This window comes from Balearica regulorum, chromosome 25 (assembly GCF_011004875.1).
Source record: "Balearica regulorum gibbericeps isolate bBalReg1 chromosome 25, bBalReg1.pri, whole genome shotgun sequence".
Taxonomy (NCBI): Eukaryota; Metazoa; Chordata; class Aves; order Gruiformes; family Gruidae; genus Balearica; species Balearica regulorum.
In genome coordinates this window covers 1,820,140-1,837,879 of record NC_046208.1, presented here as the reverse complement: position 1 = coordinate 1,837,879, position 17,740 = coordinate 1,820,140, and the positions used below count along the sequence as shown (strand labels likewise).

The following is a 17,740-nucleotide window of genomic DNA, read 5'->3' as shown; positions in this document are numbered from 1 at the left end:
GAATAGCGTCTGTCTCCGAATCACCTCGGTTGTATTGCAATGTGCAGGCAACCTCAGGGGAGAAAAGGAGTAGGTGAGGAAAACAGAGTGGGGAGCGGTTCGTTGGGATGGCTGTTTGGGGCTGTTTCATCATCTCTGCCCTTCCCCGCATGGGAACAGACACTTCTGACTGCTCCTCCTTGTCTGTTTAAATCACATCAATTTAAAAGGGTTACGAGAGGCTGTATTTAATCAAACGTTTGTTATGTCCAGGTGTCTTTGTCTCCTTTCCCAGATTTATCCAGAGATAATTATCTCATGTTGGAGACTCGTTTCCCCTTGACGACCAATGGGAATATCCACTTAAAAATTAAAAAATAATTGGAACTAACAGAATGCTTGTAGTTAGCTATCCTGTTACCTCTGCTCCGGGCACAGTTCTCGCCCCTGCCATCTGGTCCATCCCCACTTGGTAGGGGTAAGCTCTCCAAGCTGAAACTGTTCTTTGTCCTGTGAGGCCCCACTCTTGGTTGGTACTCAGATATCCATGTGAAAATATCGTAATGCTAAAAAATAACAACTGAATAGAATTTGCCAGACTTTTTCTCCCCCATCAGGAAATAAACACGAGGAATTTCAAAGGCGTGACAAAGCCTGTGGTACACCAAAGCCATTGAAATTCATTTAGGCTGCCTGGCGATGTAAGAATAATGACACAGTGTATGTGCTTGTACAGTAGAAGCCACTGTTGAGATTTTTCAAATCCCATTGCAGTGAATGGAAGCTGCATGTCCAGAGCCTCTGGGCTGCTATGACAATAAAAGCTGATACGCATAAAACCACCCACGATCTAAAATAAGTGGTCTACAGAGGGCAGTAATTAATGCACATACAACGGATTAATACAGTTGGCCTTTGCTGAAGTGAATGCTATACGATTAATTTTTTGCAGTGCCCTGGCTTTTAAGTCTTGTTTCGGCATGCAGCGCGGCCGTAACCCAGACACAGAGCGTCTGACGAGAAACTCCTCTCTGTCCTCAGGATGGTGGGAGGAAGGCTGAACGTCGAGGGGTCCGGACAAAACCTCCCCGCTGTTTCCTTACAGTAGGACAGCTGAAAGATTAGTGGCGACTGCTTTCTCTCCGAACTCACGAAGATAAAGATAGTCGGGCACGGACTATCAGCAAGCTCGTTGACGCTGTTTTGCCAACACAATCGATTTTGTCCTCCTCATCCTTTTTTGCAGCCTTCTCCATCGTTCCTTCGCTGACCCTTCCTTCCCTCTTAGGATTCCCTCTTTCCCCCTGCTCCCTCCTCTCTCCTGCCTGTCCCGTTCCCTCCTGCGGCCACTGGCCATGTGCCCGCCATCGCCCTGCCGGGGGCTCGTGCCGCCCTCCGCCATGTCTGGACCTCAGCTTCCCTTTGACCACGCACGCTCACTCTCTGCTTAAAACCTCTCGGTTTTGGAGCTTGTGGCAAGAGTCCCAGCTCTCCCCGATTTACTGTCGCTCACGTAACACAGAGGGTTTGTCCTCTGCGAGATTTCCAAGTTGAAACTTTTGTGTTCTTCCATAAAACAAACGACCCCGGGGACGCGAAAGCTGCTTAGCTGCAAAGGTTTCTCTTTCTGCACCTAAAGCATTGCTGGTTCGTGCCCATCAGCATTCACTGCTTCTCTGCAGATAACTGCGGATAACGCTTCTCCGCGGAGACGCCCGGGGTGTCCCGGCCCCAGTTCCTGGCACAAACTGGGGGAACCGGCGGTACTGGTGAGGCCCAACCCCCCCCTCAGCGCCACCGCCCCGCGCGCCCCGACAGCCCCTCGCCGGCTGCGGCGCCCCCTGGCGGCACGGCGCGCTGCGGGGACGGCCCAGTGCGCGTGCGCGGCGCGGGCTAAAGGCGCGTCTCGCGAGGCGCCGGCTCCGCCTTTTCCTCCCCCCTCTCCAAGATGGCGGCGCCCGCGGAGGCGGTGGTGGCCGAGGGACGGTTCCGCACGCGCGACGTGTTGGTGCCCGGCGGCCCGTCCGACTTCGGGTCGCTGCTGCTGTCGGCGCCGGTGCTGGCGGGGCTGGAGGCGGCTGGGTTCCACAGGCCGTCACCGGTCCAGCTGAAGGCAATCCCGCTGGGGCGCTGCGGCCTGGGTGAGCGAGCGGGCCGGGTGCGGGGCCGGGCGCGGGGGGTCGGAGACGCCCTGGAGCCTCCGGTGATCTCTGTGGCGGCTCTTTGCAGATCTCATCGTGCAGGCCAAGTCCGGCACTGGCAAAACTTGCGTGTTCTCCACCGTCGCCCTAGACGCCGTGCTGCTGGAGAGCCCTGCCACACAGGTGAGCCCCGGGCCCGGGTTGCTGCTGCGCGCTGGCCCGGCCGCCTTTACCGGTACCGGGGCGGGGCATGGGGCTTAGTTTTGTGAGGGGGAATTGCTCTTTTTCTTGGGTAAACGGCTTCGTCGCCTGTGAGATGTAGTATTTGAAATCAGTATGACTCGACGCTGGGCTTTACTCCTTGGAGCTATTCTGCAGCTTTCATGTTTAATCTTTTGCCCTTACAGATTCTGATCTTGGCTCCTACGCGGGAGATTGCTGTGCAGATTCATGCCGTAATCACAACTATTGGAATAAAAATGGAAGGCTTGGAATGCCACGTCTTCATCGGCGGGACTCCTTTGAACCAGGACAAAGTCAGACTAAAGAAGTGCCACATAGCGGTTGGCTCCCCAGGTATGGAGGAACTTTGTTGAGCATCAGATACCGTGTTATACTTCTAGGTTGATTTATTTTTTTAGTAATACAGAATAGTCTCAAAGCCCAGTACCACACACACTTAGACCGGGTATTTTTGGTGAGAGATTATTATGAATGTGCCTTTTTTTAAGGCTTATTAAAATTAATATTAAAAAAATTTACAAAATTCATCATTAGAACTTTTCAATTAATATTTTTGAAGTTCCCTTTCCTTTTTTCTTCATATGTAGGTCGAATAAAGCAGCTCATAGAATTGGACTACCTGAATACAGCCAGTATCCGGCTTTTCATTCTTGATGAAGCAGACAAGCTTCTGGAAGAAGGCAGCTTTCAGGAACAAATCAAGTAAGAAGGAATTTTATCTTGTGCATTTGTGAGTAGATTAGATACATATTTGTTAATCATTCCCATTTCTTTGTCTCACAGTTGGATTTATTCTTCACTGCCAGCCAATAAACAGATGCTTGCTGTTTCTGCTACTTATCCTGAATCATTAGCTAATGCTTTGACTAGGTACATGAGAGAGCCAACGTTTGTGAGGTTGAACCCTACTGATCCAAGTCTCATTGGTAAGTACAAGTTCATTTTTAGTGATGTTGTAATCAATAAATAGAATAAGAAGGGTATACTAAAACCAAAACATGTGGCTTTAGAATTTGTGATTCTTCATAATTTCCCTTCACAGGTGAGTTGACTACTTTATGAATCACAGCATCATTTTGGTTGGAAAAGACCTTTAAAGACCATCAAGTCCAACCATTAACCCAGCACTGCCAAGTCCACCACTAAACCATCCCCCTAAACACCACATCTACGCGTCTTTTAAATCCCTCCGGGGATGGTGACTCCACCACTTCCCTGGGTAGCCTGTTCAGTGCTTGACAACCCTTTGGGTGAATAAATTTTTCCTAATATGCAATCTAAGCCTCCCCTGGCACAACTTCAGGCCATTTCCTCTTGTCCTATCACTTCTTACTTGAGAGAAGAGACCAACACCCACCTGGCTACAACCTCCTTTGAGGTAGTTGTAGAGTGATCAGGTTTCCTCTCAGCCTACTTTCCTCCAGGCTGAAAAACCCCAGTTCCCTCAGCCACTCCTCATCAGAGTTGTGCTCCAGACTCTTCACCACTTCGTTGCCCCTCTCTTGACACGCTCCAGCCACCTCAGTGTCCTTCTTGTACTGAGGGGCCCAAAACTAAACACAGCATTAAAGGTGTGGCCTCACCAGACCCAAGTACAGGGAGATGATCACTGCCCTGGTCCTGCTAGCCACGCTATTTCTGATACAAGCCAGGATGCTGTTGGCCTTCTTGGCTACCTGGGCACACTGCTGGCTTGTATTCAGCTGGACATGGACCAACACCCCCAGGTCCTTTCCGGCCAGGCAGCTTTCTAGCCACTCTGCCCCAAGCCTGTAGTGACCCAAGTGCAGGACCCGGCACTGAGCTTTGTTGAACAGGGTAAATGAAGTATGAAATGAAATATTTATTCCCAGTGTGTTTCAAACATCAGTGATAAATGTAACTTTCTGTTTTTTTCTATCTGTTCAAAAAATATTCCAGCCTTTTAAGAAAAACCTGTCCTGGAGGTTCCTATTTAGCATGTGTCTGTGCTTGTTTAAATTTAAAGTCTCTGTTTTAGTTGCAGTGAAAGATGTTGGCAGCAGCATAGTGCTGTGCATGTTTTTATGGAAACACTTAATCTGATAGTATTTTTGGTTTCATGCTCAGGGCTGAAGCAGTATTACAAGATCGTGAATTCCCACCCGCTTCCGCATAAAACATTTGAGGAAAAAACCCAGCACCTGCAGGAGCTGTTCAGCAAGATTCCATTTAATCAAGCCTTAGTCTTCTCAAATTTGCATAGCAGGTAATAAATTTGAAAGAAAATCTGTAAACAGCATGATTGAAAGCAGTGGTTTTAATGTCCAGTGATGGAGAAACTCACATAGACCTTCTGTAAGGTCTCAAAGCAGTATGCAAATTTCAGATCTGAAATACAGCCAGAGGAATGCAGTACAAAATATGGAAAATAAAGGAATGCTTTAGCATGACAGTACCTCATAACGCTGTTTAGAGTACAGTGAGACCTGCTATGGTGTTGTTCTTTTCCATCTGTGAGGTGACTGCTCTAGACATAAAGATGAAAGTGATGGTTTTGGAATGTAATCCTTGGCTGTAAAGAACAGTCTGAGAACTGCACAGGGGTTGTTAGGTCTTCAGTTTTATTTACAGCTGTCATTGTGTTTATGTTGTCAGGGCTCAACATCTAGCTGAAATACTAACATCCAGAGGCTTTCCTGCCGAGTGCATTGCGGGTAAGTCCATTCAAAACTTTCTGATTCTATTGAAGTTCTGCATAAATGTGACCTGAAATAGGAAAATTAATCTTAAATCTTGGTTTGCTTGGCCTCTGGTTAAATAGCTAAGAATAGCATTTGAATCTTCATAAGTCTTTAGGACTTAATCAGTGTAAAAGTTAATTAATATTTAACTTTACTATTTTCAAATTTGTTTAAGAGTCATTTTTATGACTGTCCAGATGAGTGCATTGGCTTATTTGTAAAGAGAAAGTTTACTTACGTTTGCAAATTGAAGCAGTGTTTCTTTGGAATGCTGATGTTAAATTTTAATGTTTTTATTTCTAGCTTCTCCACAATGAACGTGAGGTGCCAGTTATCAGCTTTTTAGAAACCTTGTTTTTTTACTTCAACAGTGTTTTCCATGGCTTATGTGTTTAAGTAAAATTTGTCTGAAGTCAGTGTTGTTCAAGTGGGTTATTTATCTACATAATTGATTTCTCTTTAAAAACAAGCAAAAGAATTATTTTTGTAATGGATTTCCATATTTTCAAGTTTTTGTTCATTCCGTGTTTATTCATTTGGAACTGATGTTTGTGGAAGTTTCTCTCAACCTTATTTCTGATCTGATCTACAGTTTTACAAAGTAGTATTTTCCAGAACTTAAGGGGCATAAAACTGAAGAACATAATCTGTTTCTAATTTTTGTCTTTAGGTAACATGAATCAAAATCAACGACTTGATGCTATGGCTAAATTAAAGCAATTCCACTGTAGAGTTCTGATTTCCACGGACTTGGTGAGTTAGCGCTCTGTAGCATACATGAGTATTGTTCATGAAGTTACTTCAGAGAATTAGATTTGACTTGGAATTGAATAGAACATAAATGTACTGATAAAGCATGTGACGTGAGCACTGTGTGTGACTTATTTTCACTGTGAAACTTGGAAATTGTCCCCTATTCCTCAGTCTGGTTCAAAAATAATTTTTAATTTATCTGTTGGCTTGCAGAAGCTTATAGGTATTTCAGAGGAGTAGTTGTTTACTTTGGTAGGCGCTATGGGAAGGGATAGTTTGTTTCTCTAGTACGGGATGCTCACAATAGTAACATCCCAAACAACTTTAAACACAGCAGTGGTTATGTATGAGGCTTTTTTGTGGTTTATGTATTTTTCTCTTCAGCTGATTGTTTGAGGTCCTGTCATGAAAAGATTACTGCATGCTGTGGGGTTAATTTTTTTTAAAGCAAAATGATCCCTAGTTTTAATGCAATATGCCTGTTTTACATGTTATACTGTAAACTGACTGGAAAATTGTAGGTGATTTATGGTGTATTGTAACAACTGAAAGTTACTGTATGAGCAGTTACTCCCAAATGTATTTATTTAAAGATCTGTTCAGCATACTCAATTATCTATTCCCTTCTCTCCTTCTCATTTTCTTCAGACGTCTCGTGGAATTGATGCTGAAAAAGTGAATCTGGTTATCAACCTGGACGTACCTGTAGATTGGGAAACGTACATGCATCGTATTGGCAGAGCTGGACGCTTTGGTAAAGAGAGTCATGTGGATTCTTGAGCTTGTGCTACCTTCCCTGGCCCTGGTTAGGTAACTGCACTCTCTGTTGTGTATCACAGGAACTTTAGGCTTATCGGTGACATACTGCTGCCGCGGAGAGGAAGAAAACACCATGATGAAAATTGCTCAGAAATGTAATCTGCAGCTTCTTCCTCTACCAGGTACGCTCTGTCCTATGAATATGACTGAGGTTTTTTTTTGTTGTTTTCTGTTTGGTCAAAGCTTCAGACAAGTCCACAGGGAACTGACGTGTGTCTTCTCTGCTGAAGTTGCGTTCATTTTGGTACAGATTTTTCACGCTCTGTGCTATGACTGCTTGTGTAACTGCCACAGTTGTGCAAAGCAATAGAAAATGAACTAGTCCCTGTAGATAGGGAGAGGAACTTGGCATCCAGCTGTTGCTTAAGCAACTACCTAACTACTTGGATTTCTAGAAATCTAGTATTAAGCCTTTCTCAGGCTGTCAGACAGTAGGAGAAGGAAAGATTTGCTGCCCTTGCTTTTCCAGAAGTTGTTCTGCTAGAAATGTAGTACTTGGCTCCTTACATAAGTTCTGATTTTTTTCCTGATTAAGTAGGATATGAAAAATAGGTGACAAGTAATGCAGTGCTGCTTGTCTTGACCAATTTTTTGATGCCTCCCAGGAAGAAAATGTTCTGGCTGTTTGAGCTCTTTCAAGAATTGAAGGGGTTGGTTTGTAACCCTAACTTAATATGCCTTAACATCTTATATGCGGTTTTTCAAACCTTTACTTCGGTACTTGTTTGAGTTCTGGAGGGAGGGATGCACTTAACTGAGTGCCTGCTTGTTTCCCTTTTGTGCAGAGCCTATCCCTCCTGGAATGATGGATCAATTTGAAGATGGGGAGGTAGAAGTCAAACCTGTTATACATACAGGTGCTTCAGTGAATTCTGACACTGTGTGTCTTAGACCAGAGGAACCAGTACTGAAGCCTGGCCAAAACAGTTTTGCAGAGGTACCTCAGCCTCTTTCTAACCTTCCAGCTGGTAACTCTTCTGTAGAAAGGCCAAAAAAGTCTCTGAAGCAAAAGCAGATAAAAAAGTGCACAAATTCTGCAAATACAGAAAAAGGTAATAGAAACTGCCAAACTTCCGGTTGCCACCCAGAACAGAGGAATCAGCTCAAAACCATCTCCAGAACAGATGGACAAGATAACTCTCAGACTCCAAATGAGGAGACCTTAAAAAAAAATCTTCCCAGAATTCCATGCTTGTCTTCTTTCAAAAACCAACAGAACAATCCCTGGAGCTTCTCAGCGTTTGTTGAAGACTATGAGTATTTCATTAAAGAAGGGTTGGAGAGAGAGGTTGAAATTTTCAGAAGCTATTCAGGCCCAGGAGAACAATGTGAGCTCCCCAGAAATGGTGATATGGAGTGGAAAGAGGTGGAACATAATACAGAGCTGGTAGCAAATGGTGTTTTGTCTGGTGACAGTGATGATTCGTACAGTTCAAGGGCTTCTTCCAACAGTAGGGACAATAACTCGTGCTTGGAAACATTTTCAGATACACAGGAGAATAATGCTGTTCCCATGAGGCGTTGGAGTCATGAAGGCTTCTGTTCTACACCAGAGAAGCCTCAGGAGCCATCACAAATCCCCAAGCAAAATCAAGTGAAAAAGAAAGTTCTGAAACAAAACGCTAAACAAAAGAAAAAACATTACCATGAATTCCCTAGTCCTTCCACAAGAAAAACTGAAGACGACTGCTCCTGCAGCTCTTGGGATGATGGTGTTCCATATGAGGCTTGGAGGTACAAAAACTACTGGAAATCCTATTACCAAGCATGGCAAAACTACTACGCTGCAGTGTCACACTACAGGAAAAGTTACAGACAGTTTAACTGGATGAATGCCTATCATGTCAACTCAGTCTATCTTCAGGAGCTGCTGAAAGGTGATGATTGACGGAGTGACACTGCTCGTAGGGACAGGCTGGTTGGAGCCATGAATGGACGTTAGCTGTGAAAAAAGTGCTGGTCTACCTGTACATTGACAAACTTAAACAGACATTGCTTAAGACTGAAGAAAAATGTTGTCTGTCTTAAGTGAGCTGTGTCTAGGTAAATGTTTTACATGCATTCTAGTGTTGGTGTTACAACAAGTTGTTAATAAAAGGAAATGAATGACAGCTGGATGGTCAGTTGCAATCTTTACAATTCAGAGTAAACCAAAGAAGATAAAAGGCAGCTGCTTCCATGTAAGAAATGTCAGTAAGGAGAAAATACAAACCAAGCCCGGTTTTATTCTTTTGACTTGTCTTCTCTGTGACTTTTGGGTGAAGATGACTTCACTGTAAGACTACATAGTCTGTTTGTAGTTTGATATCATTCCAGTTTCTGTAATGCTTTCTTGAACACCAGGCACCGATTGTATACCAGTTAAGGGACAAAGTGAAACCTGTGTCCCCATGCCTGTATTGCTAATTTAAATCCAGTTAATTAACACTGTATAAATAACATTTCTATAGCTAGGTGTATGGCAAGCTGTGCAGTAGAGGGTAGTTTAATTATGTAGAAAATGTACAGCAATCATAATTGGTCTGTCCCTCTGGGTGCAGCAATATCAGACTTGCCACACTTAGGAAAGCTTTAATTAGAAATGAAATTACCTATTAGTACTAAAACTAACTGATGTTTCCTGTTTGGGTTGCACTGCTTTGTATGTAGCTGTCCTGAAGCAGGAAAAGAGAGTGCTGGCTGGCTTTGGGTATTGACCCTAGGATGACTCCGTGCTGATTTTGAAACTTCATCCTCTACCTTTAGTGTGTTTGGGATCAGAGAGACAGATTTCTTCAGCTAGTTTCTTTGATTTCTCAAAGTTCACCAGACCAGGTACAGTCTGTTGTTTTGTGGTTTGTTTTTGTTTGTTTGTTTTTTTTTTTTCCTTGAGCAGAGTACAGCTGGAATTTTCTTAGTAAAAGCCCTGCTTCCTACCTGCTATGAACTGTACTTCCAAGGAAACTCGCCTTGTATTTGGTGAAACGGATGTATTCAGGGATGCTTGTTTGCTCACCTTCAGCAACTTTCAAATTCATTTTGAGAAATGCAGTATGTTTTCACTCAGCTCACATAAATCACTTGCTGCCTGAGCCTTCCTAACGTTCTTGCAAAATTCCCTGTGCAAATCCTGTGGTGTCCCTGCCAGCACTTCTAACCTTTCTGTGGAATGGTGGGTCTAAACTTTATACCGCGCAATTCGGACTCGTCACTGTGCAGGAGAATTATAAGATTGATTTAGCTCATGAGTGGCATAGAAACTTAGCACAAGATTGGGGAAGCAAGGCTGCTGTCCTGCTGGGAGTGGGTTTGGGGTTTTCCTGCAGCTGGGGCAATGGTGGCCTCTAGTGGGTGTCAGCCTTTGCTGCAAGAGAGAAAAGGGCTGCAAACTCTTCTGTTCAGCTCTCGCTCACTGGGTGTTAGTGATCACCTAACAAGTAAGTTTAATTTCTGCTTAAAGATTTTTGAAAATTTTTAGTAGTGCCTCTTGAGTGGCACTTTCTGATATGGTTAAGATGGGATCAGCTCTACTTGTTCTGTGGTTGAAACAAGCTGACTGTATCTGCAATACAGAATGCAAGACTTCAGCCTAAATGGAATTGCCAAGATGAAATCACCTTTTAAAAGAAAGGCATAAGATGTGCTCTTTAAATATAGTAAATCTCATTAGGAGAAGTATTCTTCTTTCTGTACTTTTTTCCCTGCCTTACTCCCTTTGTGTCACAACAAATTACCCCAGGGAGGGGGTTTGCCAGGATGGCGTCTGCATAGTTTGGAAAGGCCAAGACAATACGATTTTGTTTCCAAGATGAATTTTGTTGCAACTCGTAAACTTCAAAAGGAGGATACTGTAAGAGATGCACTTAGGTATCTGCATTATTGCTCTCCTATAACATCTCAGTCATCTTGCTGCTTTCATTAATGGTTGCTTAAGTAAGAGTTACTAGTATTTAAATGCAACTCGAGTGGCTTAGGCCAACACCCAAAGTTCTCCGAAAGAACCTCCCAGAGAGAAGAAATCTACAGCATCATCTTGGTATTTGTGGCACATACTCTGTTTAATCCAGATTGGATACATCAGGTACAGCAGTGGCACAAGACTCAATACTGTAAATGATATACAAGTTTCAACATATGCACTACAATTCCAAAAGAAGACAACAGGAAACTTGGTTCTTCTAGAAAGTTGTTCTCAAATGAAGCTACCTGCAGTTGTATACAGTACACTTTGTATCTGTCCTCTGATGTTCGTAAGCAAAGCCCATTTATAGTACGAAAATAGAAAATAATAAGGTTGAAAGCTTCTCATAACATAAAACTCCTAAAGAAAACACCATTGCATTGGAATGCCTTACTGATTTATCAAAAATATACCATCACACGCATTTTGTAAGATACTTCATTGGTCCGAGGAGCCAGTGGGAGCTCCCAGTCGTAGTTGCAACAGAACGGAGAAGAGCATTCAGTATGGTTGTTACCTTCTCACCCAGACAGCTGCGTGACTTCTGTGACTAGCACTAGTTCAAATCAAAATGAAAAGAAACACGTGCACACGTACACACACAAAGTAACAGACTATTGACTGAGACCAAAACTCAGGAAGGAATTGTCACAAGCTCTTTGTCACCTGGTCTTTTGATTGATCCACCTGAAGTTTTTCTGGCACAGTTGCATTTTGAACGTAAGTAGCGGTACTTTTCTGGTACGCTTTCTCAAGAGTTCTCTATGGTAGTATTTTGTAGGTGTACATGATTTGAGCTTCACTATTGAAAGAGGAGGTATTAAATTCTACACAGCTTGTATAATTGGCAAAGAGAGGTGAAATGACTTCTTCGAGGTCACTTAGTGATTCATCAAGACAATCAGGAGTAGAACACAGGTTCCTGATGCTAACTCCTAGCTGTAATCAATGTGCACACTGCCTTCTGTTTGCTTTTAAAGTTTTAGAAAGATAAAACCATTAGGAAGAGTTTTTATGGCATCGTTAAATGTGAAGCCTAAAAACTTGAGCTCTGAAGTCATATATCTAGTACAGTTGCTTAAAGTGTTGGAGAAAAATAAGTGATTTTCTAAAAAAGTCAAGATAAACTTGATTTGGTAAATTATGTGGAAAAGGTGTAGTATTCACCTAACTTTAAAAGCAGAATAAAGTCTTCAGTTCGAAGCTGCTGATGTTTGCGAGCCATCTGTGAGTGCTGACTCTGCAACTCTGCCATGGTCCGGCATAGAAAAAATATTACAGGATCCAAGGGATGTTTGCAACCCAGAAATTCAGTGGGTTTTTTAATATATGGAATTTGCTCTATAATACATATAAGATACAATGTGTTTACAATCTCTTTACTTAAAAAAGCAAACTATTTGAAGAAACATTGCTTTCTTTAGCTGGTATTAATCTGATTTTCATGCGCACCCCTTAAGCTGTCTATGCTAGAACGATAAATGCTGGTTTGCCATACTAGTATATTATCAACTGTTTCAGGTTAAACAAGTAGCATTGATTCAAATTTAGTATTTCTGGCAACTGTAAAGAAGGATGTATTTTGAATTACCTATTAACTTTATTCCACACTAAAGCCATCTGTATTACTTAGTTTAGCTTTTCCTCAGTTCACTTTTAACAATGATAATTATTTGACAGACAAAAGTAGTCTCTGGGATAGGAATTTGCTGTAGAAAGTTTTATATTCGTTTTGTGCTAGCGGGCAGCTAACTTGCAATGTGGAGAGGAGAGTAATTTAACATGGTGCGAGGGAGTACAATGGCAGCAGGAGAGATAAAAATAAGGAAAGAATTATGGCTGAACAGCAGGGGAGAATCCTTGACATTGAGATCTATTAGTCTGGAAAAAGCTCTCCAGGGAAGCAGTGGGAGTCCTTTCCTTGGAGAATTTTAAATCTAATCCAGAGAAAGCAATGCAGCACACTGCACTGAAGGATCTTGTGCTAGCAGAGGATGGATTACCTTTCTTAATTCTTTAATTTTTACGTACCAAGGTGTGTGATCTGTAGCCTGTTCTTTATGGAGGTCCTTAAGATTTTTAAGGAAAAGGGAAGTAAAAGGTGGATTTTCAAAAGAGTAGATGGAAATCAAAGCCTAGATGTGGAAGGTATTTCTCATCATTCTTTGCCAACTGGGTGTGATTCCTTCTATTAGCAGCCCAATGCCAGGTGAGAAGAGAGTAAATCTATTAATAGAGTATGCTGAAAATCTGTGAAAATGTTTTTCCCTCAGAAAAGGCTTTGGAAAGGAAATAAAATGCTCAGAAAAAGGTGGTGTTCCTTTGATATTTTTAGTATTGCTCTATGAAAGACTGAAAAAATAGTCCCCTACTGCTTGCTTTTTGTACAAACAATCTGTTTTTATCTTTTTTTTAATGAATTGTTCTAAAACTATAAAAAGGCTTAAGGAATTAGGGGGAGGAGGAAGGCTTTTGAAATGAACTGCCAACATACTCTTGACGTTTTGTGGAGCAGTCTTGCTAACTCATCTGTTTTGTACCACCTGCCTTTAGGACAGGTAGCAGGACTAGAACCTACCTATGTTTCTGGATGCTGCTCCTCGCGGAGGTAACCCACACCTGAAGAAGCCCACTTCCACATGCATCAGGAGTGCCCAGGACTGCAGGGGTAAGTGCTGGTTTTTGTGTCCGTGTCGGTGTACGTGTGTGGCCCTGGGGAAGGGGAGGAGAGGGATGCTGGTAAGACAGGGTAGTACTGGGGACCGTTGGAGGGAATGGTCCCAATCCTTCCGTTAAAGTTCTGGCCTAGGAATTTTCAGGATTGACTTGGCCTTATCTCGGCAATGGTTTGTAAGTTGCTCTTGAAAGATTATAGAGCGCCTTGCAGTGTAGTAAAGCTAATTGCCTCCCTTTATTGTAGGGATAAGTGGCTGTAGTGCAGTTCCTGTGCTCTTCTGTGCAAATGCTTTCTCTTCTCCCCTGCGTTTCCTTTGAAGGATGCTATGTTATGCCCTACCAACCACTGATACGATGGCGATAGATTCTTGGCTTCTCTGTTTCAAGGAATGCACAGTGCTCTCATAACGAGGATGTAGCTGTGTTGGGCAATCCAGGGAGGTTTTGTACAACCATATTTTCAAGTGCTTTTGGAAGCATTACTCAGTCTACTTCGAATCGGTGTATAACAGGAGCTAATGCTTCCATTAAAAATATTTTTAGCCCTGTTCCTCTAGGCTCAAACTTCCTTAATTTTTGTCTGTCTTGATCCTCTGAAAGTCAGTGCTAAGGTACTGACTGCATGGGGCAGCACCTGCTAAGTTAATGGTAGAAGAGGCAAGCCATGTATTTTTTGAGCAAGGATAATAATGATTCCTCTTCTGTGGAAGAGAACAAAGGCCATGGCTGTCTCTACAATCTGAGCCCAAGCAGGCAGCCAGAAACCCCAAGGGCTGGCTTTCCTCCTTTGACCCCCCCCTCCCCCCCTTTAAAAAAATGTTTGGTATTTTTTTTTCCCCAAAGAGCGCCTTGATTGATAGCAATTAAATGCACCAATAGTACTTTAGACAAGGGCTGCCATGATTGCTATTTACAGATAAAGAAATGGGTGCAGAGAGATGAAGTGGCTTGTTTACCACTCCACAGTAAATCAGGAATGAGAAAGGCAGCACCGAGAATCCATGTGGAGTCCCTGACTCTGTAATCATTTACTCCTGCGGGTTGGAAGGAACACTGTACCCTGTCAGCACAGTAGCATCTAACCCTCTTTCTGTGCCAGTGTAAATGAGGTTGCAAGGTGGTAAGTGGTGGAGAGCAAGGCCTCTGATCTGCAAGGGTGAGGGTGTTCAGGTGATGACAAATAATGAAATTAAAGCAAAGCAAAGATTAAATTAAAATACCAAGAAAAACTCAATAATGGTAAGATTAACTGCAGTATAACCTCCTACAGGAAGGAGCAAAGGCAGAGCACTTTAATAATTTAAACCAGGAGTAAACATAGTTTTGGGTAACATATTACAGCACTGGAATACATGACTATAAGCTGGTGCAGCTGCTGAAGGCTTAGCTGTAGCCTAATGTTCCTAAAATGTTGTAGGTTTCTAAGGAGGGTATTGAGTTAAAGCATCAGCCCTCTGAGTCCGCTCTATAGACTAATAGGTTAGGAGTGCTAACAAAGCGGATTGCTAGCTCATATGTTTAAGTCAGCATGTAAGTCTATTTATCTATCTATACATGTATGTGTCTGTATTTATTTATATGTGTATGTGTGTATATGTGTATATAAATATTACATCAGGATAGATTATGACAGATGTTAAAAAAAAGTCATCCCTTTGCTGAATCAGTCTCAAACATGCTTTGAGTAGTTTTTAACTCTAGTGTTGGTAAAATCACTGTTCAAACAGGACTTGACTTGAAATGGTTCCTTATTATCTACAAGCTGTTGGGGGTTAGGTGCGTCGCCATTCGTGGGGGTGTACAGGGCCTTGAAGAGGCGTTTGTGCATGACTACATAATTAGCCAGAGTGTGTGACAAGTGAAAAGGTGAGTGACTTTGTTCCTCGCTCTGCCCTTCATGAATCACACCGGTTGTGAAAAGGGGACTTGAGAGAGGCAGAATGGAAGAAAAAAGTTACTCTTCTTATGGGAGGGGAAAAATCAGTTATGTTTCAGGGCCAGGTATTTCCTTACAATAAATCATTCCTAGGAAGATCTCAGAAAGAGGTGCTAGGACTGACCACAGCTTAGTTAGAAGTATTAGCTTCTTGGCAGTACCATACAGTGTTACTTCAGTTTTTGGTTGACTAGAAGTACATAACTTTTCCCAAACTAAGTGTAGAACTGCAAAAAAATTTAAAAAAAAAAAAAAAAAAGAGCTGTCTGTACCACACTTCAAATGTTTTCCAAACTCCAGTAACTGCTCCCCCTTCTCAAGTGGATGCATGCTGTAGATCCTGTGCTGGGACTGGAGAACTAAAATTGCTTACCTAGTCTACCCCTAAAATCAGTGCAACCCAGAAGCTATTGATGAGACAACTGGAGCCCTAAGACTGTGAAAAAGCCGAATACCTCTCTGTCCATGCAAGATATTTGGCTCTGGGGTTAATTGTTATCAAGTATAGATCCAGACATTATTTGGCTACTATTTACAATGGGTTGCATGTCCAGTGCTAGCAAAGAAATTTATATATAGAAAACAAAAATAAAAAAAGCATGGGAATACATTACAAGAAACCTCTGTTAGACTTATGAATGCTTGATGCGGTTGAGTTCAGTGCTTTCTCATTCTTTGCCATTTGTGTGTACAGTATTAAAAAAGAGTCCTACTTTTTTTTTTCTTTTTAAAAATACAGAACTGGTAGTCTAGTCACACTCTTACAAGTAAATGATAACAAAAATAGAAAGCAGATACCCATGTGGGACTAAAACTCTACTAAAGCCTGTCTTTTTTCTTTTTTTTTTTCACAAATATGTTTTCACAGACAATAATTAGCAGACAAACACACTGTTTGCAATTGCACTGTATTGACTTAAAAGGCGGATACAAAATTGTCTAAATAAAGAATGCCATCCAGGGTGAAATAGTTGTGTGTGTGTGTGCGTGTGCACATGTATGTGCTGACACATGCTTGTATTTTCCTACTGTGCGCCCAATCATGGAAACATGCTCTGCTCTTTGTAATTCAGCGTTGCTCTGATGTGGTTCTGCTGCACACTCGCACGCACACACACAGAGGAATGGAAATAGATTTCTGTGACAGGTGGCTTCTTTGTCTAAATCTTTTCCTATAAAAGAAAAAAAAATGTGAAATTTTGGTTGGTTTAAAGGTTCTGCTCCATGAAGAAAAAAAATTCACAAAATCCATTGTTTTTCACCTTTTCAGTCATTTCCTCATGAATAAATATTATCCATTAAAAACCTTTAAAAAGGTGCTGCGATACACAGTGTTATATTTCCGTTTTCTTTATTGACTCTCTTGTTGCCATGATGATTCTTTCCCTCCAGCCTCCACAGGTGACTTTTGCCCAGTACCATGGCACAACACGCTCTCCACGCAGGTTTTTCCTTTAACCAGCCTCTTCCTCCCTTTCCTAATCCTTCCTCAGTCCACAGCATGAATGCGAGTCTGAAGAAAGCTGCCTTGTTAGGTCTCCATTGCTAATTCGATGACAAAATGTCAGGTTGGTCCATCCAGGCACAATTTGCAGCAAGAAAGGAACATGGAGGTGTGGAGGGAGAGGGGCACTGGTCTTCCAGCCTCCTTCTGTGCATGAGATGTCTTACAAGGCAGAGACCTTGACTATGTTGCTTGTGGTGGTGGTGGAAATGTTCGTGGAGTGGCTGGGGCTGCTGGGTGGAGGCCTGCTCTCGCCTTCTGGCGTGAGCGCCGGCGGCGTGGGGATGCTGATGATGGCTGTCGTTATCTGGGCAGTTTTGCAGTTCGGTCTCAGCCCATCATCTGATTTCATGTTGAGACTGGAACGACTAGAAAACAAATTTAGTGTTTGGCTTTTTTTTTTTAAACCAGACAGTAGAAAGGATGGGAATGGTAGTTGTTCTTAATCGGTATCTTATTCCTCTGAACTAAGGGCACCGAAATATTCAGAAGACTCCACTTCAGTGTTCCCCCCCAGTTCCTGCAAGGCATCAGTTATTTCTACCCAGATTACACTAAGCTTTTTTAGTATCACCCCGGTTAGGATACAGCTTTTCACAGGGCAAATTGTTCCATGTTTCCATTTCATTCTTGCATAATTCTAGTTTAATTAGGAGGACATCTAAATATACTGTCCTGTGTGCTGCATCTTTTCAGAGCACAGGTAGTTCTTTCTGAGAAAGAGATGTTGTCTTCCTTGCATTTCAAATGCCTCTTTCAAATTCACTGTCCCTTGATCTTTTCTATTTTTTTCATCTCTCTGCAGTAGTTTCAAGGATCTGGCAGCTGGGAGCATTCTTATTAGATCTGCATCAATTGCATCCTATAATTAATTACAGAGGGGAAAATGATAGGTTGATTTCTGTACATCTGCACAGCTACAGGAGTCTGCTATTACCAGCCCAACATGTTCATTTTAAACACAAGGCTTGTCCTTTTAGAATGTAAAGCTCCCAGTTGGAACAGCTATTGCTGCTGTTATCTCAGTGACTCACCAAGAGGATGTTT

The 17,740-nt window shown here is 42.4% G+C and overlaps 2 protein-coding genes across 5 annotated transcripts in view; one reads left to right on the top strand and one right to left on the bottom strand.

Annotated features, from left to right (window-relative positions):
- The first annotated feature begins 1,914 nt into the window (after positions 1 to 1,914).
- DDX20 (DEAD-box helicase 20) lies at positions 1,915 to 8,748 on the top strand. Its single transcript, XM_075775992.1, has 11 exons — positions 1,915 to 2,120; positions 2,209 to 2,303; positions 2,528 to 2,696; positions 2,951 to 3,065; positions 3,147 to 3,289; positions 4,452 to 4,590; positions 4,980 to 5,038; positions 5,736 to 5,818; positions 6,467 to 6,572; positions 6,658 to 6,759; positions 7,423 to 8,748. Exons 1-11 carry the CDS (start codon positions 1,928 to 1,930, stop codon positions 8,523 to 8,525), a joined length of 2,307 nt encoding a protein of 768 aa, XP_075632107.1. The 5' UTR covers positions 1,915 to 1,927; the 3' UTR covers positions 8,526 to 8,748.
- Positions 8,749 to 15,984: 7,236 nt separating this feature from the next.
- KCND3 (potassium voltage-gated channel subfamily D member 3) overlaps positions 15,985 to 17,740 on the bottom strand; it is a 124,283-nt gene continuing 122,527 nt past the window's right edge. For 2 of the 4 annotated variants that reach the window (XM_075775995.1, XM_075775996.1), the window contains exon 8: positions 16,342 to 17,061. In XM_075775995.1, the coding sequence (XP_075632110.1) occupies positions 16,857 to 17,061 (205 nt within the window). In that variant the 3' untranslated portion in view covers positions 16,342 to 16,856. Of the gene's footprint in view, positions 17,062 to 17,315; positions 17,556 to 17,740 lie in introns of those variants that run through there. The other 2 variants (XM_075775993.1, XM_075775997.1) reach the window with 2 other exon arrangements.

What these genes read in the sequence shown, in the direction of transcription:
- DDX20 (XM_075775992.1), top strand. Translation starts at nt 1,928, where the DNA reads ATGGCGGCGCCCGCGGAGGCGGTGGTGGCCGAGGGACGGTTCCGCACG. An exon ending in TTCTCAAATTTGCATAGCAG is followed by an intron (nt 4,591 to 4,979) that starts GTAATAAATTTG and finishes TTATGTTGTCAG; the next exon opens with GGCTCAACATCTAGCTGAAA. An exon ending in TCCTGCCGAGTGCATTGCGG is followed by an intron (nt 5,039 to 5,735) that starts GTAAGTCCATTC and finishes TTTTGTCTTTAG; the next exon opens with GTAACATGAATCAAAATCAA.